The 24,165-nt window shown below is 37.4% G+C and overlaps 1 protein-coding gene across 1 annotated transcript in view; it reads right to left on the bottom strand.

Moving 5' to 3' along the window:
* LOC106618405 (Octopamine beta2 receptor) overlaps positions 1 to 24,165 on the bottom strand; it is a 133,563-nt gene that overhangs the window by 12,695 nt on the left and 96,703 nt on the right. The window contains exon 3 of the mRNA XM_070106123.1: positions 2,919 to 7,055. Within this exon, the coding sequence (XP_069962224.1) occupies positions 2,919 to 3,892 (974 nt within the window). The 5' untranslated portion in view covers positions 3,893 to 7,055. The remainder of the gene's footprint in view (positions 1 to 2,918; positions 7,056 to 24,165) is intronic.

Here is a 24,165-nt window from a genome sequence, read left to right on the forward strand (position 1 = left end):
TATGTTTCGGTATTATGGTGGATGACTCATCAAATCGATATTTGAAGCATCACGATGTCATAGACGCGTTTTGTAGCACTGCTATCGTATTTATTTAACATTTCTCTTGACCAACACACAAACCTTTTTTTGAGCGATTGACAAACTGCGTGAGATCCAACGTGAAAGACATTTTTTACAATCAAATGTTCATGCAATATTGGTCCCACTAATGCCTATAGTTGCCTTAATCTAACGATAGGTCATATGCCGATTTTGCAATATCGCTTTGCGCAAAGCATTAATAGTTTTCGGAATAACAACTCATTTTGGACGACCTTCACGAAATTCGTCTTGGAGTGATCTACGACCTCAATTGAATTCAACATATCGTCGATAAACACTAGTATTTGATGCAACTTCATCATCAAAAATTGAATTAAGTTCATCGATGCACGGTTGCTGAGTTAATCCACGTCGAAAGTTGTAAAAATAATCGGACGAAGATGTTCGTGATTTAATTCCATTTTTTGGCCGAGATGAATATTTTAAGTTCCTGTAAACAACACTAATAGCGCTTGTATATCAAAACCAAACTTTGCGATAAAGTTGCAACAATAGGGTTGTCAAATCCCGAAATATAAAAGGCAACCTACGTATATATCTATATTTGTTGTAATACCAATTATGCCAAGTCACTGGAATTATGGACTATGTGTTCTATATGGTATTATGATTTTACGCCCACACCTATTGGCGAAACAAAATAAAATTGGTTCATAAATATAAAGAAAATTAATTTTGCTTTGTAGCTATAAATCTGAGCAAACTTCTTTTAGCTGCTTAGTTAACTTTACTAGCAATTATATAAGAGTATATTTAATACACGAATGTGTATGTATGTGTAATTCGACATGAGAACCTGCACAGCTGAACAGCGTTACGGAGGAATTATGCGAGTTGGTGAATGTATTTCGATGGAGAAATAGTAAGAAGGATCCTTTGAAACTAATTTTCATTGTTCTGTATTCATTTCAAGAACCAAAAACCTCAAAGATTCTCCAACAACAAATTGATATAATATAAAATCCTAGTACTCTGCATACTGGATTCGATGAGGACCCGCTGTAGCAAATAGGCGAAAATTCAGTGCCTTAGTTGGGATAAGACTGACAGAGGCTTTGAGCCTTGGTTAATATATGCGCGGTTCACACTGTCTTCCACATACTCGGCATACCAATGATTTATGTAATTCATAATAGCTGAGCTGTAGCAAAGTTGAAATCAAATAATTGAACAAATGAACGTTGCATGCAATACGTTGCAAGAAAATAATAAATTAATTGATGAAAACGCTTGTTCAAGGTCGGTAAAAACGACGCCACTCCCTGAAACTAATCGGCTACACTAATTATCCTTTCCGCCGCCTTCCGCATGCCTTAAGCAGCTAGCTCATTTCCGCTTTTCTGCTTTACTAATTTTTGTTTGTGCTTTCTGGCTGCAAGCATTGCCAATGTTTACTTCAGTCGTTGAATCTTCTTTCCTAAATTACATTCGCCTTTGAATTTACTAGCGAGTTAGTGACCGACATTCCACCTTTCTGTACTTACTGTCCGCATCAAATGAAATCAGTTGTTCTCTTTTGGTTTCATTTTACCAATGATGCGATTTGTATTCATGATTTTGCACACATATAGTTTTTTAATTATAATTGTAATTTTTCATAATATTACAGCTTAAAACTTAAATCCAATTAATAAAATTGGACTACCTATTTATTAATAATTGGACTCGACTGTAATTTTTAGTTAGTTTGAGAATATTTCAAAAAAATTCAAGTTTTTTTTTTTAATTACCACAAAATATCGGGACTGGCAACCTTTGTTGTAAGAGAGCAATCAGCTCGTTTCTACGGGAAAAATCCAATTTTCGCAAATATCCACGTACACGGACGATAAAAGCGGACGGTAGAAGCAGTGATGAGTGTTCATTTACATAGCGCTCCCATAAGATAGGTCGTATCAGCTGATTCGGTCTACGGTTTTGTGTTGGCCACTAACTGAAGCATTAGCCATCGAAGCGCGCATAAGGCGTTGTCTGCCTGCCGCTGCAGCTGTAATAAGCAAAATGGCGAGCGCTGTGGGAGAACTTGCAACGTTTCATTCTAAAATTGCAATTGCCTTTAAGGTCTTTAGTATCAATATGTAAGTATGTAAGCGGTATTTCCCTTTGTTAATTAACGTTTATGTGACTCGCTTGTCGACAAAATTAATTTTGGTCCCAAAATAGGCGTCTTTAAAAGACGATCTCAACTAATTACTCAATAAAGATTTTCAATAAATGGGGACCTTGGTGAATACTCACACCAGTAAATTTACAAATAAAACATTTTGATTTCTATCTCTAATCTGATTGTCATAAAAGATCCCAGATTTGCGTTGCTTTGACAGTTGAGTTCAATTTACGCATTTAACTGTTGAAAGTGGGGCAATTGAATGTTGTGCGCTTTAACAATCGGCTGATAAACTTATGAAACTTATGGCCAACTCACATTGAACTTTTGCTTCGCCTTGTGTCAGATATTCGTTTTGACATAAAAAATTTGGGCAACTTTTAACAGTCGCCATTTTTGTTAGAGAGAAACACTGAAAGCAAAGCCTATACTGTGGCATACCCTTTGCCTTTTGCGCTTCGTGATTTCAGTATGAACTAACCAAAGCTGTGTATGAATGAAGCACGAGGGTTAAGTGAACTTCGACATAGCGATATTGTCATTTCCCATCCAAGTTATTTAATCTATTTGTTAGTGGAGAACTTTTTGTAGGACCTGTTACAGCAATAGCACACCTCATTCTCTAATAGGATTTTATTTAATTTATTCAAAAGCTTGCGTCTGGAGTTGAAAATGAAAAAAATTGACACATTAGATATTGACTTACCTTAATTTTCTAACTCGCATCACAGAAATAATGACAAGAAGATTTCCGAAAATAGCCGCAATTATGATGAAGAGCATTAGGGACGCCTTGAACACCAAGTACACAACATCGAACCATTCACCGCTATTCGCGACATCGTTGATGCCCTCCACACTATCCGCGCCAGCGTCGTCCAGTAGCGTGAAATTGTTTGGCGTCACGGTGACGCCTGCTGAGCCCAACAACGTGGAAGTGACGTTGGGGTCCAGTTGTGAGAGCATGCCGCTGTCCAGCACGGCCTGCGCCTGGGGCGTCTGGTGCTTGGCAGCGACGCTGTGATGCGTTTGGGTCTGTGTCGAGGCAGCAGCTGCAACTGCAACACTGGTGTGGAGGAGAGCGGTCGCAAATGCCGTGCTCAGGTTGAAGCCGAGACTGGCGGCGCGTGCACGGGGCGATGCTGTTGTGATGTTGTGGGTCTCCGCTCTTGTTGGTGTTGTTGCAATAGTTGCGCGCCGCTGACAGTGATGTCGTCGGTGGTGCATGATCTCTGTACCTGTTGCCGTTGCTGTTGCTGATGTTGTTACCGCTGAGGCAGCCGATAATCGTGGCGGCGGTGGGGTTGTGGTTGCTGTTAGCGACACTGCGGTCCTTGTGGCAAGTTGCGGCGCTATCGCACGCATTGTCGTTGCAGATATTGTTGTTGTGGTTGTTCTTGTTGTCATTGTTGCCATTGTTGTTGGTAGCGCCGTCGTTGTTGTTGGTAAGTCGGCATAATTTGCCAATTTGTTCATAGCAATTCGTGTATTTGTTGTTGATGTTGTAGCGTTTGACGCCACGCGGTTTCTGTTGCACTGTTCAAGCTCACTGCACAAATTTCGTCTTTTTCGACGCGTTGTGGATACGTTTGTAGTTCTTTGCACTGTTTGACTGATTGCGGTTTGGTTGAGTGTTGTTGTTGCATTTAATGGAAGCATTGTTGGAGTATTGGTAGACATTTTGTTTCAACCTTTTCGCACAAACGTTGCAATTTATTTTTAATTTCAAATATCAATAGTACCCTATTCAATATTTATGAACAAACCACACTTTTTCTTCATTTAATTTAAATTAACTTTACTTGATTTTATTAAATCGCCTTTGCACTGAGCTCGTTGAGGGCTTTGCCTTTTTAATTTGTTTACAATTTACTAGAATTCCATTTCAACAATTTCTCTGAAATGGTATTAATTGTTTTTTTAAATACAATAATTTACTGTTATCACTTGGGCCGTTCGATTGCCGTCGACGAGCTGCCGCAGAAGAAAAGTTCGCTGATGGAACACGCGCTTCGCTTTCTACGCCCCGAACTGTACTGCAGGTAGCATGGTGGAAAGTGGTCTGTCGACTGTCCACAGTCGGCCGTAGGCCGTCGGACTGTCCTGGTCGTTGTGTCACACGTCACCAGTGCTGCCAGTCGTGCCAGTCGTGCCAGTCGTGCCGACGCGCCCTCACCGCCATCGCAGTCCATCCGCCATTAACAACACCAACGCTAAAAATCTTTTGCTTCTTGTTGTCGTTTGTGTTATTTATGTTATTCGTTCTTGTTCTTGTTGTTATGTAGTGTTGTTGATAAACTGTTCTTTGTAGTTGTCACCGTCACCTTCACCGCGAACGTGGCTAGGTTGCGGCTAGGCTAGGCGCTGGATGTGTTCGGCCGTGTTGTGTTATTGTTGTTGTTGCTAATTGTTGTTTCTTTTCCTATGTTGTGAAGATTGGCGGTGTATTTTTGTTTTGTTATTGTTGCTTTTAATGATCACTGTCTCTTGGCCACTACTTGACACTTAATATTTTTATTTTTTTGTTGTAGTCGTTTTCGTGTTATATATGAATGTATGTGACGTTTTTCTGAAATTTCAAATTTGTTTATGTCTTTTTCGCACTTGTTCTTGGCATCTCCTCTTGCACTTGGCAAGCGTTTTGTCTTTTCTAATTTTCATTTTTAAATGTGAATAAATAAATAAATAAATATTCGTCGTGCTTAATATATTTCCTAATTTTTGGTTTTGTTATCTGAAAATTGTACATGAATGCTGCGTTTCTGCAGGTTTCTTTATGCATGTGTTATCTAACACATTACTGTTCTTCTACACTTTTGTCATCTTGCTATTTTCTGGCAAAATTCTAAACTAACTGGAATTTGAGTTGTTTTTTTTTAGCAAATCCACACTTATTGGACTTTCAGAAGGTGGCGTTTTCTTTTAAAGACTGCATACACATCTTTGCAGATATATATGTTAAAGTTAGGAGATTTGGCTATCTGAAAGGACAACAAATTGGTCTAACCTAATGACGCCATTCGGATAAGCGAAATATCTACTGTGAGGTCATTCATATGAAATTAGTATGCTGTCTATAATAAGATGTTGAAATATAAAAAGATAAAAATATTTCTTTTAAAGCGTACCAGAAGTGTATGAACACCCTTATTTCGGTACAAGAACCCTAGGGAAGCTGTGGACGTGGTCACACAAAAATTATTCGATATACAGATTTGGATGTAGATTAATTTCATTATTAAAGAAGGCTTGCCATGCATATTTAAAGCATATGTGTAAAGCTTTTTTTCGAAATCTTTGTTGGTGTTTTAGATATCTAATATCTGACTGATTTATATAAGGTTATAACTGAGCTTTCGAAAAATTCAAAAGTTTTATCAGCAGCACCCTGTTCGCCTGTGAATTGATTTATTCTGAGCAGATGCGCAAATCATATTCATGCCCTGGCACTTGCCTCGCAGCGGCCACACGAACGCGTCGATGCGTCAAACGAGGCTCCCGGCGTGGGACAAGCGCTACGCGCCCTAAAGAGTTTGTCGGTTTGTGCGACGGCAACGAGCGGAGTGTCAGAATGTTATGAAGTGCTTTGCTATTTTCTTTTTTATAAACTCACACGTTTTTGGCGCAGCGTTGCTGAGCTATTTTTGCACACATACGCACACCATCACATACATACAAGCTTTTACATTTTATAATATTTTGATTTTACGGTTTTCCACGCTCTGATATTTATTTATTTTATCTGCTGTGTATATTCTAGGCATGTAAGTATGTATGTATGTATGCATGTGTATGTTCATGTGCCCATCGGTTTATTTGGTTGTCGGCACTTAAGTGACACTTCAATCATTTGCCATTTGCTCAAAAATAATATTGTTGTGTTGGCTCACTAATTAAAGTGAAAATCGCCGCCACTAGCTGCGTTGCACCAAGTTTTACATTATTTCTCTCGCATTCGTTTAATTTATAAGTTTAAATGGATGCATTTGGTTTAAGCCCGATTATGAAAATGATGATTTTAAGTGCCGGAGTTCTGTCAGCCAGCGGTGGTCAGGTTGAATGTGTGTATGAGTGCGTGTAGGTGTGTATTCACATTCCTCCTTCTCAACTTCACCAAATGCGCCTCTCGACTGCGCGCTCTTTCCCGATCGGCAAATATAAATTGATAATTAAAGGATTCTGTCACCGTGAAATTATTCTCTAAGCGAAGTGACTATTGAAATTGCCGCACGAACGCACCCAGAACCGAAAGCTAAAACAAAATTCTATTCTGCGGGGTCTCCGCGCTAATAAAATGGCAATACATGCCATTGCAGGAAAACACACGCACATTTGCACACTTATCCATAAACATTTGAACGCATACAAAAGGCGAATAAAGAAATTTGGAAATGTTTGGGATATGTGCCAGTTGTTGTTCTTGAATAAGGTAATTCTTTGCGGTTGGTGCTTTTTGAATTTCCGTTATTTCGTTTTGTCAATATTATTTGCGCCGTGGTTGTTGTTGCTGTTACTTTTGTCGTTGCTATACATATATTGATGCCATTTCAGATGTCACGTTATTGTTGCAGTTGCATACATGGTGTATGCATACATATGTATATGTACGTATATGTACCATAAGCGCGCTTGTCCAATAATTGTAGCATTTCTTGCGACCACTGCTTCTGCCTTCGCTTTCAGTTCGTCTTTCCCCCTCTTAACGAAATTATCATCAGCATCGTAATTAAACATTTGGCCATCCGTGGCATAGCATAGCACCGCACAGCATAGCATTCACCGCGGTCGCTAATATTATACTTGATTCTTGATTATTTTGGCAGCAGTCCAAGGCGGTGGCTTACTAGAAGAAAAAGAAAGGAAGAGAGAGAGGGAGAACAGTTCAAAAAATGCTATTAATAAATTATATTTTTAATTATTTTATAGTTCACATAAAAACAACCATGAAATTTTTTTATTAAAATACTACACTAAATGTTTTAGTGTGTGAGTCTATTGGACCAACTGCTGCTATCCAATAAATTCGAAATTTAAAAGAAAACGAAGGAATGAAGTAAGCGTTTATAGCATGCCCGTTCCACAACTAATTTTGACATTTGAATTTGAATTTGGGTGACGTTTACAAATCTATTTGTGTACGTATATATTGGTACAGTGAACCCTCGGATATCGATACTTATGACGAGTTGGCAGCATTGATTTTCACGATGGGAAAAACCTACAATTGAAGGGAAACTTCAAGTTTCGGAACTCTGTTCCAATTTCTCTTTCTTTGCTGAATTTCGGTATTCCTTTAAGCTAGATCCCGAAATTTTGCCACGCTCCAGGGTGAATAATTTTGGTCTCATTAGTGTAAATTGCTAACTAATGACTGCAATTCGGGTGTGATGCATGACAAAGCGAAAATTCGAAGGAGAACTATACATACATACATATGTGTTATATTTTTGTACTCTCGTTTTGTATTAATAAATATTGTTTTTATTTTCTATTAATTCATTTATGAAAATTGTATCGTATTGCTCTTTTGGAAAAATGTTAATTATTTAAAGAGATAAAAGAGAGCTGAGCTTAGCTCAGCAAAAGTGGAGTGTTAGAGAAAACTAGTATAATAAGAAACGGCAACGCTGCAATATTTTAAGTGTGAAGTTTGAAAACATTACCATCATCAGTCGAGGTCTGATTAAACCAAAGGGCTTAGAAACCAGGCGAGTGGGGTTTGTTGTATTTTATCCAGGGTGTTATTGCACGTGAACAGGGTTCCCTTTATATCTCTCTTTCTTTGAAAAAAAAAAACAGAGTTCGCAATTGGAAAATAAATATTTGTATATTTGAGAATGCCTTGAGTAGAAAGCAAAGTGATTTGCTGAATACAGATCTGCCGTCGCCTTGGTGACTGAGCTTTTTCAACATGCGATTTCAACGCAAAGCCAAAGTAAATAATCTACATTTGCCTGATTTCTTGGCACATTTTCTATGCAAGTAACATAAGCAGTTAAATCAAAACCCGATTTATAATAATAAATTATTTTATTGATACACACGCCCCTTGCTACGAGAACTGTATCAATATTCGAATTTGCTATTTCGAAAGTTGCAGTCGAAAGACATATTCAAAGTGCATTTTCATCTATGAGTATACAAACATACACACGTGCATATGTTCACTTAGCAGAATACATGCATACATAGAAAGATGTGTGTATGTTTGAGTGTGCAAGTGTCAATATTGAGGTAAAAGTGGATAAACCGTCGAATTGCAATGCAAATAGCCTTGCGTGCGTTCAAGTGCAATGCCAGGCGAACGGCAATTTGGCAGCTGCCAACGAAGCGGCGTGAGGCGCGTACATATGCGAGTGTAGAGGGCGCGCGGCGGCGTTGGCGCAGCTACCTCACCGTTGGCACTCGCTGTTGCCATTGTCAATGGCATTGCTCAAACTGTGTGCGACGTGTGTGTGTGAGTGGGATAATTTATCTTCCACAATTCTTATTTTAAATTGGCGCATTTTGCCTGGCTTTTTGTTGTACTGTGCGAAAATGCGAATTTCAGAAATCCCACTTTGTGAAAGTGTTCAACGTTTTTTCGCTTCTTCGCAGATGAAATATGCATTCATTGTCAACATAAATATATTTTTCATGAATTGCCCGAACGCGAGCTTACTCAAGGACACGCCCACCTGCTACAAATGGCAATCATGAACTTGTATATATTGGTGCCAAGATGATGTTGGTATGTTTGTGTGTGTGCTTAGGTGGGTTTTCGTTTTCTTCTGACGTTGTTGTAGACCAACGCATCTCATCAACGTGAAATGCCTTGTATTCTTCTTACAATTTATATTTTGAATTATTTTTAGTTGATGTTTTTAGATAAATCTCGATATGAAGCGAAGCGGAAGTATCACTCTGCTTAAACACCGTGGGGCAGCGGACTATAATTTTATTAAATTCGGTTGGAAGCTACTGGGATCGTGTAAGATGCAGTAAATTACTTGATTAGCTTCGCAATAACCCTTGACCAAAAAAATATGAAATTGTGAGCGAATTTTCTTGAGCATTTATAAATTTTCCTTGACTTTAGAAGTTACTATATAACTCTGAGAGTCATGCTTCTTAAGATACTTAAGATTATATCCCACAGTGCTGAAGATGTTTCGAATGAAAAACGTTTATAAGCACAGCCGTGCCATTGGTTAGCATATTTTCAGTCGCACAAGATCGGCTTCCTTTCGGTTTGCAAGCGATTTTCCAGCAGTTAGCCAATGGCCTCATTACTCGTTGAGATTTTGCTCGCTGAAAATGTTTGCGTTTCATTAAAATACATATACATATTGTGTGTGTGTGTGTGAATTAATTGAGTGATTGATGGACAGTAAACACACATTTGCCTTAATATTTGCATATAAAATGCATTTTTGAATTTTATTGAGACTAAAAGATAAACATTATGTGTGTTTTAAACAAGTAATTTGCTTTAAAATCCAAATATTGGCATATGAAAATAAACTTTACACACATCTCTCTGTTTGACACACTATTCCATTTAATTGATTTGCTCGAAAAGTATTATGAAACACAAACACCTTTCGGCCATTGCAAACTCACAGATTTCAGATAAATTCTGGTTGCTTGTGAGCGTGATATATTCAGGAATACTTCAATGCCATTAATATATCCTGCTTTCAGACGTGTATATCGTATGTTTGTTTGTGCGTACTTGTCAAAGCTTCACCTTGCGCTTGAGATATTCTGTACAAAGCATAGTTTTAGGCGCTGCCTGTATATTTATTTATAAAAATTTATTTTCTTTAACAAAGGAACAGAAGGACGGAGTTGCCGATAGAGTGGCCTAAAAGAAGACACTGGAATGCGTTGGAGTTTTAACTGTACATCTGTCTCCTAACTTTCAGCCGAAAACTTGTCTTAAGAAAATTTTTATGTGCAAATTGCTGGTTTGAATTTACTGCAATCATAAATGAAATTAAATACTTTTTGCCGTTAAATTGGCCTTTCATGTGTGACTCCATTTTAATTTTATTACAGCACAGCTGGAGGTTATGCAAATACGCTCAGTGCTAAAATGCCGAATGGGGAGCATGTCGTAATGCGGAGTTGGGGGGCAACTATCAGTGCTGCCACAGTTTATAGGCCCGATTGTTTTGGTTAATTTAGAGCTTGCGTTGAATTGATTTCAATTCTCCTCAACTGACTGCAGTGAACAATGGATGTGTCCACCTGTATTGTTATTATTGTTTGTGCTGTGTGCTTTGCTGTACTATTGTGTTGCATGCGAATGCGCTTGTTAGTGTTGTTGTGTTTATTATCATTGTTTGCCTACATGCGAAATGTTAATTGAAATACAAACAATTATCCACATTGACCTCTGCACACATATACACACGCAAATTTAATCCGCAACACATTGGACACACACATATACGCATAACGAGATGCGTTGCTTGCATTTGCATTTGTTTGCGAGCGAATACGGGCAATTTGTGGATAACAAGATTAACCCCGACCCCCAGCAGGCAATCGGCCGCCTTCGGTGTTTATGCCAACTGCATTCGTTTATGCGACCGATGGTATTACTTAGGGTGATGCCTGCTTTTGAGTGTTGCTTTTTCGGTTTGATTGCGAAAGTTTCCAATTAAGTGAAATTAAATAGCCAATTAAGCTAATAGTACTAAAAATCTTAATTTAATTCTCATCGCAAGAACTTTAAAAGGAAACGTAAATGTATTTTTATTTGCATTGTACAAAACAAAAAAATTTTGTAGCCTACGACGTTTAGCATGATTTAAACATAGGAAGGACACAGCTCTGACACAGTTTTTCTTTTCTAGTTTTCTACGTCTCTTATTTTTGTATAAAACTAAACGGTAAATATAAGCATCATAGTTCTGAAAAACTGCAAACAGATTCTCATCACCTATTTTTCCAATTCTCAACGTATCAATTGGGAGTTTGCTTTTGATGCATTCTAATGAATTCATGTTGCGTATACGCCCCGTCGACTTAAAAAGAAAATGGGAGTATTGCCTCCACCAGGGTAATGAGTTCAAAGTCAAACTCTACAGTTGTATAACACTTACAATAACTGCAAAAAATCTAACGGATTAACGGCGGTTGTGGACGGCAGTTTTGTTAATTTTTTCGCGGGAAACTTTAATTTGAAATGCAAATAGTGCGGAACCGCTCCGTGAAGTTTGCATGAGTTTGGCATTTTCGGCGTGTTTTTCTGGTTAAACACGCAGAGAGAACTTTCCTCGTGTCTCATTTGACTCTTGGTATTCTTATATATGCTCCTGTATGAATAAATGTGTTCATTACAAGAATATTTGCGCAGTAAAAAACATGTTCTCACTTGCATAACTCGAATGCGAATCTACAGGTTTGGATTTTATGTCGTGGTCGTAAATTTCTTCTGCAGCAATTTTTTGCGCAGCCACATAAAAATGATTGATGCGAAAAATGGTAGACAATTTGTTGCACCCCGTTGTTTGACTTCGCAATTTGATGCGAATTTTCGAATTTTGCCGTTTACATTTGTTCACACACGTACATATACGCAGATATTCGTCCGCTTTATTGCTTCCAGTGATTCTTTGGAGTGCAGGTGGCTCCATATAGTGCAGCAAGGCCAATTCAACTGCACGTGACTTGTCAACCAGTTAATAAAACAACAAAAACAAATATGACTTCATATGCATATGCGTGCAAGTGTAAGCGACAAAAAGAGAAGGGAAGGGCAATATATGAAAGCTTAGAAATAAATATTTCGGAATGGTTCCAGGGAGTGGTTTTTGGGTTGCAAGAGTTGCAAATTTCACAATAAATCGGCATGACAATTCTCTCAACTTTTGTATTTAGTTCGGATATACTAGTGCTTCTATATAGCAGTGGAGGACAGGGGAATGCCGTGTTGCTATTTTTCAGCATATGAATGTGGCTTAGCTTCGGAGAGGAACTATGACATGAACTTATATTTACTTTGTTTGCCTTAAAGTTGTTTGCTTCTCAAATATGACTTAAGTAGTTTAGTAGTTGTTTCTCTTATTTTATGCAGCAGGTGCCCAGGCACTACTACTGCGAGTCTTGCGGGCTTGACACAATGATGTTAAAAAGGATTATCTATGAGTTTTGAGAACTTTGAAACTTACATATGTTGTAAGAGTCTGTCTGCCTTTTGCTCCTTTGTCCTAGTGTTGGCATCATCTTTGTGATAAGTTGGTAAAAATGTTTGGAATTCAAGTTTCTTTTTTATGTATTCTTACTTCACATGTACGTATGTATGTACATGCCTACATCTGCCGGTAGATTTTGGAATTTTTTAACCTGATGCGGCTCGCACTGCTGCTTTTGTACCGATAAATGTTTTTATTTTTTTATGTTTGTATGTATGCTAACACTAAATCTTGCTGCATTCTACTCGGTTTCGCGGACTTTACAAGTTCGTTTTAGAAAATAATTTAATTAAAGAAATCTAGTTGTACGAAACCGAAACAAGATTAATTTATATTCCGAATTAATTTTAAAAATGAATATAGGTATATCCCCTTTGTATGCAAAAGTTACTTATCAATTTCATTGCTGCCTTAAATTATTTTTCTGTGTCATTGTAAACAGACATTCGCACAGTACTTTTACAACTTTTTTGTGATTTTGCTGTATTTGCTTTTGATGACAGCAACCAGCAGCAAACCGACCACTGAGAAGTGAAATCTCGGTATCTCGGTGCATATTAAATTTTATAGCCATGCCCATAAAACGAGTACAATACAACCACGAGGATTGAAAGGGGAAGGGAGAGTATACTATTGTGCAAGATTGTTAATAAAAATTTAACACATAAAGTTGAGCTCAACTTGAACACTTAAGCGAACATATCATCTTCTGATACATTGATACATACACACAGTTATATTTGTGTAATAAGAGAAAAATAAAATATTTATCAATTGTTGTACTTGGAAGCAGAGTTTTAACCAATAAAACAAGGACAAGAGTCGTGAATGAGGAATTACTGGCAGGCCGACAGATGGTTCAAAAAGTGTCTTTTATGCTGCAACAAAGCTATGTATTTGTGAGTACAGTTATAAATAAACGTACCTGCAATATAATCAAGGGAGGAGGTAAGTGCGGTCTAAGGGTTCGATAAGGCAGTACGAGCGACAATGCCCAACAATGACGTTGATGATCAAGAAATTAAAAACAACAGTCTTGATGACTCTCAGCAGTTAGTTGTGCTATGAAATAATATTGCTTCTTTTTACTGCTGCATATACGGATATAATATAAATAGAATGTGTATGCGGCATAGTTTCTATTATCAGTCAGAAACAGAATTGCCCAAATCAAATAGCGACACATTCGATGCCACGCCTTCGCCGAACTGGAATGACAGCATGAAAGTGAAAGGCTGACACAAGCCGAAAGGTTTACATCATACGATTGGCAAAGACTTTGGCTGTCTGACTGCAGGAATGCCAAGCAATATTGTGTGCATCTGTCAAGAGCAAATTCACAGCGAGTCACCCGTTAACACCTAGTTAACTACTCCTTCACTTGCCTGTGCCTGGGTATATAAATCAGTTGTCGCCCAGCCGCCCATCAATGTCTGTTGTAATTTGTAATATCAGCCATTATTTGTTCGCTCCTTCGCATTTCAGGCGCAACTGTAAAATGTCACACACACACACACTCAATTTGAACACGTCTTTTACGAGCAAAAATCTCTACGTTAGGGTCGTTCATATATGGACTCTGTCCCATAACTTACATACTAATAAAGCAAGATAAGTCATAAGTTCTCAATAATGATTTAGCTCTCTTTAAAATTTGTGAGAAATGTCGTGAATGGAAGATTTAAAATGCGAGAACCGCCATTGCGGAAAAAGCGTTAAACAATATTTTTAGACTGGAAAAACAAAAATAGATGTTTGGGTTTTTAGGGAAAGTATATTCGTGGTATGGTACCACCCTAGTAAGTAAATATGAAAGCATATAAACATGTAGGCATGGGTGAATACGAGAACTCACATCTGCTCATAAGCTTCTAGGAGCTCGCGCTTGAGCGCTTTAGTCATGTCGGGTGCTAGAATGGTCGGAGGGTGCTGGTATAAATGGAAATTGCTTAATAAGCATTTACTGTCTTCTCTGGCTATAACTTTATTTATTTAGTGTGCTTTTCCTGTATATTGTAGACATAAATGCCAGTGTATGTGTGCATTAGACAGCTTATTGTTCTCGCTGTGCGTGTGAAACTATGCGGTCTGGTTAACTGGATAACCCAATGAGGCCAACGATTTCGACGCTTTAGAAAAGAAGGATATGTGAGTGTGTATGGTAATGTTGGGCGGAAAGCGCGATTGATTAAGGGTACAACACGACAATAGCTCTTCTGAGGTTCTATTCTAAATAACTTTATAGAAAGAATTTTTCCTAATAATCCCTACTGAAATATTCAATGACAAGCATAAAAAGCGCGTGCTAACTCAACTAGGATTTCATCTTCGGTTTGGATGCTGAATATTTTACAAATAAGCAATATTATGGGTTACGGCTAACGGTATACTTTGAGTATTTTCTCAATTGGTTCCCTCTGTTTATTTCTTACAGGGCTACTAGAATTATTTATACTCATACATATACATACATACCGACAGTGGTTGTTTTTAGATAAGCTTTAATGGATCAACTATGCCACTGGTGACAAGTGAAGTGGAATGTGATGCACCGTTAAGACTTTGCTCAGACATGCGAATTGAAGAATCAGCGGCAAAAAAAGGTTAATATTTGTATCCTTAGTAATCGTAGATTGTATCGCATTCAGAGGGTTGTTTGCTAACATTATGATAATACTAAATTTTTGCTATAAGTTATTAGGTGGGTGCGCCCATCTAAATCTATGCTTTGGGCTTTTTGAATATCTTTGTTAACTAGTTACTGTTCGTTGAGATGATGTCTTAAGAAATATTATCAAAAGTTATTTCCAAATATCAGTCTTATCATTAAAGACATTGACGGCAGGTTTATGAGAAGAAAAGTTTAACGAAACTTTAAAATTGTATAACAATGGCGCATAAAATCAATCGGTTTTTTAAAGTAAAAATCATTTACTAAGCAACGGGGCACGCCCACGCACACTTTCCAAATCAACGTAAAGTTCCATGTATTGGTTTGACGCTTTGTCTTTCAAGGGAAATCAATAGGTAAATGAAATAACAAGCGTTAATGAAATTGATTAAATCAATGCTGGAGCAACACCAAATGTGCAACACAATGAAGGCAGACGCTACTTAACCGAGATGGACACAAAGTAGCGAGAAATTGACAGGACACAAGCGACTAAGCAAAGCAACAAGAAACAACGAATCATTTGGATTCACAAATAATCAAACATGCACACATACCGCCAGAATCATGAGTCTACCCTAAATGGAAGTCATCTTCAGTCGGATAAGCCGGCAAAAAACAGATTGTTCGTAACAACAACGAGAGTACAAGGGTTTTAGGAGCGAAGGCGGCTTGTCGAAGGCAAGTGGTTTCGGGAAAATCGGAAATTGGTGTAAACTAATGACAAAGTTAATGAAGGTATCGTTTACTTAACTAATGTTGTTATTGTGTATAAGACGACTACTAATATTGGTATTACGCTGTCGGCTTGAACCCTAAACTCAGTGATTTAATATTATATTTGTAATTTTTGTTGTACTGAAGTGTTTTTGTAGCACTCACTTAGGCTAAGAAATAATCAAATGTGTGACTGTGTTGAAATCACTATAAAAGTCGAATGGGATTGAGCAGTCTAACAATTTCATTATTCGTGCTTTGCCTCAACACTCAATGAGCTCTTTCCAGCAGTGTCGAGTAAAATGTTTCTAAATTAAAAGTGACATAAGAAAGAGAAGAAACACGTTTGACAGATGCTAGGCTTTAATGTGCAATTATAGCGGCTTTAAAATAGATAAAACATTTTGCTTTAAGAGCAAGTTTCAAGTGAAAAAATCTTCATTGCCGAACAATTACAATTCTCTTTATTCTTGTGCATATTAGAGCGCACATGAGCAACACAAACACATAGGCATACTTCGCTTGGCGATTAACAAACTGGCGGCATCTAAGCAAGGCGTGTGGCCAAGTTGCGGTGGGTATCAAATGAACGGAAGCGGATATCCACAATATATGTGCACCCTTCAAGAATGGAGGGCCAGTGGCAAGGTGATAGACTAACTTTGTGCGGACTGGAAATTGTGTGAACAACATTTAGAAATGTATTTATCACTTATTCTTAATTCAATATTTATTTGCGCCTAATTTGTTCTTTTTTTTAACCTGCCCGTGAATAATCACTTTTAAAGTTTATGAGAAGCTTCAGCTAATTGATAATCTCATAAAATACTTGAGTTAGTCCAGTAAAAACTAAAAAAAGAAATAACAACACACAGAAGACAGGCCCGGGTTTCGCATGAGAAGACAAAACACATACATAGTTGACTTTTTATAAAACGACCAACAATTCCAATGCATTGTGCACTCAACATCAAATAATTTTAAAGGCTTTAATCGCTCTTTAATTTCTTTTACTTCTGCTGCTACACATAGCTAATAGTTTATTACAGTAATCAGCTTGAGACACCACATGCTCTTTTTGTGATCGGCTGAGTAACGCTTTTATTTGGTCGCCTATACTAGAGAGGCCTTGCTTAAAAACTGACGTTCCAATAAAACTTCCCAAATCTATTCATAGAAATAATTAGAATTTTTCTTTTTCAAAACTAAAAATAAAATCGGTAGAGACATTCTCCAGCCTTAAGAAACGAAACAAACGGCTTTGAAAATACATATTAATGAACTTTTTAAAAGTATTATATGCTATTTGCGCTCTACGTTGTCAGCAGGATTAATTTGGGTTGAACATGTGAAACTTTTGACTTGAGTCGAGCTGAGTTACGTCGTTATTCGTACGTTCTAGTGCCGCAGTGTCCTCGACGAAGCAAATGTTTTCACTAATAGGTTAACCTTTCAAGCACAATAGGTCAAAGCATTTTAGAAGTCAGTCTGTAATTTTCGCACGCACACACTCTCTTAAGAAAACCCTTAACTCAGAGAGAGCCGTTTGGTGAAATGTACATTCTACAAATATATACGCACTCATAATTCCGGTGCCCACGTACCGAGTTGGAGGTTTTGTTTTAATGTAATTACGAATTTAATGTTCGCATTTCTTCTTCCTTGACATTTTGAAAAGCTTGTAAATTGTTGGCACTCTGCAGTGCTTGAACTTTATTCTTTTGTTTTTGTTATTTTAACGACCTTGGCATTATTAGGATTTCAATGGCGTATTGTTGGACATTTTGTGCTCTTTTATTGTCGCAACGTTAGCGTTGATTTTCCCACTACGTTCGGTTAAATACCTATTTGGCTTCAACTCAAGTGCTAGAGTTTTTATCGTGTTAGCAAATCTGTTTCGCCTTTTTTGACGGGGACTTGACATTTTGAGAGATTAAAAATAAACCTTTTGGCATTTACCATATTTGCCACCAGAATAGTTACCAAAAGAAATTTCCGGTAGATTGAGGTCTCACCGGGCTTCCGAGTTACAGAGGGTGTTATGGGAATACAAATAAGAAAATAAGGATCTATGCTTTTATAAACGAGAAAAAACTTCGATTTCGTGAAGTCTCAAAATCGTGCCCATTTTGAAGTTGGGTGTACTTTTTCGAACCAATTTTATCCAACACATTGTAATAATCGGAACAATTCCGTTAAATTTTGTGAATGTTTTAAACATGCTGACACAAATCCATAACCCATTTTACATTACTTTTATAAAGTCAAATAAGCTGATTGTAAAGAGGGCTTTATGGGGATGCTTTATAAAAAATTGTGTTAATTACTATAACTAGTTAGTAACTATATGTATGTCTATATATATATATGCTCTTTCAAGGTATTACAAAGAATATACTATTAAACTTAGAGAAACATATTGCCAGAACGAAACATTTTCCAATCAAATAAAAGGTGTTCCCCTATCTATCTTGCTTCTATTTTTAAACAAAGCAATTCAGTTTCAGTGAAAAAAAAGTTCGTCGTGTTAAACCGTCGAGTCGTGCTAAACCGTAACAACTTTTTTTTAATAAATAAATTACATATATTTTTTTTTATTGTATAGTTAATTTCATTTTATTTTATATAAGTAATTATTTTAATTATTATCAAATGGTATACTCGTTTGAGATTTCTTGATATATTTTAATAATTAAAAGTAGGAACAGTTGCCTAAGTTATTTACATTCAAAGTGAAATTAATTAGAACTAAATTTGCTCAAATTATGGGAAATCGTTCTTGTGTTTTGTTGTATAGGCCTATAATTGATTTTATATAGAATGCATTACAACTGTCGACTTAGACAATTTTTAATCACAAGGTGGCATACTTTAAAGCATTTTTCACGCAAAGCTTTACCCTGATGCAATCGTTGTTGCTTGATTTGCATAGTGAAAGAATCAGATGGAATTTACAATGGTGTTATATGGGAAATAGGCGTGGTTGTAATTCGATTTCGCCCCACTATAACATAGAAATATGTGAAGAATGTACAAAGTGATCTCATACCATCCCAGAGATAAAATTGAATGTCTCTGGCGTGTTTAGTGATTGATTTCTCGCGCTTTTAGTAGTTTTCAACAGTGCCGTTATATGGGGAGTGGGCGAGGTTGTCATCCGATTTCACACTGTCAATAGAGTTGCTAAAAACATTTGTTCTCAGTGAATTTTGTTATTGTAGCTTTAGCGGTTTAGGAGATATTTACATTAAATCTATTAGGAAGCGGGACCACGCCCACTTTTTAAAAAAATATAAACTACAGATGTACCAAGAAACATGTGTACCAAGTTTGATAAAGATATCTCAATTTTTACTCAAGTTACAGCTTGCACGGACGGACAGACAGTCAGATTTCAACTCGGCCTATATATACATAACCCTATATCTAACGTGATTAGTTTTAGGTAATACAAACAACCGTTAGGTGAACAAAACTGTTATACTCTGTAGCAACATATTGTGAGCGTATAAATAATATGGACCATAAATGACCTCCATGCTCAGCCACGCATATGCGGCACCTAATCAGAAAAGTATTTATTGCGGTCTGAAGGGTTGAAGTCGGGATTGCCTCAATTATCGATTTAATGGAATGCTTCAATTCAGTTAGATTTCTGGGTTTTTATTTGTACACCTTTTGCTTGACATAACCCCATAAAAGAAAGTCTGCTGCAGGCCGATCAGAGGACGGTGGGGTCCAGCGGATTACTTGATATTAATTTGTTTTCAAATTTTCGTTTGTGCTGCGCAATAACCGTTCTAGTTATGTGTGCAGTTGCTCCATATTGCTGGTACCATTTTGCTTGAAAGGGAGACGTCTTCAGCGCAGTTCTCTGTAAAAAACTCCTTCAACATCTTTAAATAACCGTGCCCATTGACATTTACTGCTACACCGTTTTCTTCAAAGAAGTACAATACACCTTGATGAAACTGCGCACCACACAGTGACTCGTTCTGGGTGAAGTCCCGTCTCGTGTATTATTTCTGGATTTGATTCACTCCATATACGGAAATTTCGCTTGTTTACATTTCCGCTTAAATCAAAATGGGCCTCATCAGACCTAAACAGGAAATTTATCAAGTTATTGTCTTCTTCAGCCATTTGAAACATTTTTGGCAAAATTTCAGGCTGATAGGCAAATCTAGAGTGTTTAACCGGCTTGTTATTTGAACTTGTACGGAAACAGGCTTAAGTCATCACGAATTATCCGTTGTTATGACCCTCTGCTAACTTCAAGTTGCGCCGATAAGTTGCGAGTCGAAAGTCTTGGGTTTGCCTAAATTGATGATGCAACAGCCGCGATTGTTTCTTGAACACGAACATACGGATCTCGATTGTCTTCTTGCGATATTTCCTGATTCGGCAAACATGTTTACCAACCTCTGTCCTTCTACTCGAAAGAGTGGCGTCAAAATCTTGTCTGAATTCCCTTTTGGACGGAAATGACGAGCTGCATAGCTTGGTACCACTGCACTATCAAACCTTTTTTCGGTATCCCAAGCATTCATTTTCAAAAAACTCAAATAATAACCTGCCAAATGAAAACAAAGTTAGTCGATTACTCACCCAAAAATAAAGTTATTACCCTGTACATACAGGTAAAGCTATTGTTCTCCTTTCAGTACATCTCTTCATCAAATTTTTCAAAATAATGTTAAAAATGCTCAAATTGAGTTTATTGCCATCATCCGTGTCTACTAAAAGACCAGAAAGCTAGGACATCTTTTAACTCATCGTCTTTTCGCTTCTACCCAAGGTTGCAAGCTCCTCGTCACTGAAGTGAGCAAACCCTTCCCGTGAATTCCTAAAATATGAATTTTCCAAGTGGCCATTCCATCAGCAAGAACAGCTAATAAACGTTAACGTTGATTTACGCAGGCGTTACGACAGAGTTGGCAGAGTGGTTTTGCACATTTCTTTCCATCAATCTTCCAGGTAATCCCGTTGAACATTTGCCAAATACCACTTTGTCATAATCACAGCGAAATTCAATCATTAAAACGACGACGCGATGCAGAACAACTGTGAGCCCGGCAACATGAGAAACCAACAAATTAGAAGAAGCCGACGCTATTAAAGAGAGAGAGGGGACTGCGAGAGAATTGAATAAGTTAGCGAAAGTTGAATGCTAATGAGGGAATTGCGAAAAAAGGCACGGACGCAAAGTGCACCGTTATGAGGAAAAGAAATAAGAGCAAATATTGCTGCACACAGAGGCCACAACTTATTATTAGAGTTCTTTGGGCTTGTCCAGAAGCAAAAAAAAAAACAAAGTTCAACTTCATAAAGCTAATTTAAATTTAAAACTTACTTAATTATCCCATTCCATCATAACGAGTAAATAAATATTATTATTTCAATGCAGAGAAGTAAACATCGACAATTATGAAGAATTTATCCCAGAAATTTGTCCTTCCTTATCACTGCGAGAGCTCGGCTGTGAACCGTTAATCGTCATTTTCGAAAGTACAATCGTGCCTTGGAGCTTCCTTTAGGAGGTTTTCTTAGAGGCTTCTAGTTTTAATTATAACAGACTATTTATAGAGTAAGTATATCTGGGAAGTGTTAAATAAGAATATACGAGTATGTAATGTTTGTTACTACACTTAAGAACTCAAGAAGATATTGATAATCTTCCGTTTGAGCTTGAGTTAGTTTTAAGTTTTTTTGGATAAATATGAAGTCTTAATGATACAGGAATATACTTTCCATGTGCAGATTTTAAAATTCTGGCAACTTTGATTTTTCTCATTATTTCATTTAGTGGTAAGTTATTAGACGTTGATCTTTTTCTATTCTTAATTTTTTACACTTTTGCCGAAACGAAAGAATTTTAATTTAGCTTAATCTAAAAGTCACATTGCGCCAAACTCAAAGCAAATTCAGCGACAACAGCAAATATAATTCCCTGCTATTGCGCAAGCTTTCCGCACGCTCGCTAAAGGAAATTTATATGTAGAGTACACTTTTAACTGCGTTCATATCCAATCTATGACACCGAACTTTATCACTATATCCCTTCTCATTTCCGCGACCAGCGATCCAGCCGTCTCACCAACAGCTTCTGAGCACAGGCGGTATGCCTACACGCGCTGTTGAAATCTGTCGGCCAAAAGTTGCCTTCGCTCGCCAGCAACGCTTATAAATGCCTCGAAGGTGTCACTTATTCGACGACGGTGAGACGCTGCGTGAGCGCGCGCTGGAGTGCAACCGTGCAGAAGAGTGAGTGGGTTGCTCTGAGCACAGGATTTATTGCTGTTAACTGCGTGCCACTTCCCGCCTGGTTAGCTGTTAGTTTTGATGAATACAAGCTGTTCTTGCTGTTGTATATGTATTGGTGAATATGCGTGGTGGTGGTCACACTAATGTTTATTAGCGCATTGAATACAAATGTCCTGGTAGTAACAGCTAGTCTCTAGCGCGTCGGCGAATAAAGCAAGAGGCTGATGCATTTGTGTATAAATAACTCTTCATTCTCGACTTTTCACCCGATCATTGCAATGCCGTGAGTTATGATGATACTAATAAACACATTTTGGCTCTTTGGACCTCTTTTGCCTTTGAGCCAGTATTTATCCTAAGAAAAATGGAATTATTGTAGATAAAGGCCTTGTAGGCGTCTTGTTGAATAATAACCAAGTTCAGAAAATTGAAAACCTTCTTTTAATTTTCAATTAGTTGGCGGCACTATTTTCATTAAAGCCGAAACGATAACGAAATTTTAATGAAACCTATTCACAAAGCGTTAATTTGCTGAAGAGCTTTCTCTTCACTTTTAACAAATCAAATGAGCGACTAAAAGGCTTGTCCATAAAAAGCGGACTCGTTTTTCGTCGCACATTTCACACAACTTGCTTTCAATTAAATTCTTCAATATGTACATATTTGATGTCTCCCACTGCCCTGCCACACTGAATTTTTCCTTTTTACTTTGTTTTTAGTTTTTAGTTGCTTTCGCTCGTGTCTCTGCCCTACTCTCATTCAACGTGGCAGGCAGTCTATGATACTTTTACTGGTCATTCTGCTATTTACTCGGTGATTGCACGTTTTCATTGCGTTATCATCAATCGCACTTTTTCCGGAATCGCTCCTGCGCTGATATCGTTCTATCGTGCTATCGCTCATCCTTTCACACACATTCACACCAGATGCATGGCGTTAACGCAAATTCCTACTCGTCATCCTCTCTCAGAAGTTACTTTAAAGTCCATTTTTAGCTCTGACACTAGTCACTTAGCAACACATTGATAGGGCCATCATTGCCGCTATGCAGGCAATTCTCACGACCACATATCCTCAGCAGACTCACATCCACATGTCTACATATGACCATATGAAAGTAATCATATCTGGTCGGGTGCACTTGTTGATGGCTGCAATAAATTGCATTCATTAGCCTTCGCCGGCAATTGCTTGAGTGGTTAGATAGCTGCTGATATCAATTCAACTTGCAACAACAAAATACAGGGAATAAGGCACGGCCTTTGACTTACTTACTACTTGGATATTAGCATCCGCCCACTCCGTGTTACAGAACAGAAAATACCGAGTTGCGCAAAATAAGTAATATTCATTGAGATTAGTGTTAAGAAACAAATAGTAAAAAAAAATTAGTTTCTTTCAGAAAGCAAACTTATGTTCACGAAACATTTTTAATAGGCTCTCCCTATATTGTAAACTTAAACTTTAATATACCACTTTGCCGCCCTCGGATAGTTATTAATCATGGTGAAAAGCTCTTGCTTTGCATTGAGGCTCTTTTAAAAGTGATGCCGTTCTCTAAATTGATTAGGCTAACACTTCTTTCTGATCATTTTGGAAGCATATTTGATGCATCTTAATCTTCTATTTATCGATGTATTCATTATAGGATATCTGAAATCGTATTTTATTGTTAATTTGTTCATTGTTAGTCCGTCTCACATAATTACTTCTGTTTGCAGCTATTACTCTTCACTGAAGCTTGAATACATTCCGTGCATCAATCCGACTCAGTGCACTCAATTCTCATTTTTTTATGTGACAGTTTTTTCAGTTCAACGCCTTTTTGAGTTAATGTTAGCGATCTGTGAATATTTGATGAAATAATAAAAAAACTTGTTTAAATGTCGATGACAGAGCAATTTACTGTAAAACACGGCTGAGAAATTTTTGAATGGCTGCCAAATGCCGTATTTGTCATAAAGAAATTAACTAGTTAGATATGTAAAATAACAATTGAAATAACTATAATCGAGCGCTTAAATATTTCATACAAATAAACGAGACAATAATTGATATGCAAATATAATATATTCCTTGTTGCAATTCATTTTGATCGTTAATAAATTTGCTGTAAA

Source organism: Bactrocera oleae, chromosome 2 (genome assembly GCF_042242935.1).
Source record: "Bactrocera oleae isolate idBacOlea1 chromosome 2, idBacOlea1, whole genome shotgun sequence".
Classification (NCBI taxonomy): domain Eukaryota; kingdom Metazoa; phylum Arthropoda; class Insecta; order Diptera; family Tephritidae; genus Bactrocera; species Bactrocera oleae.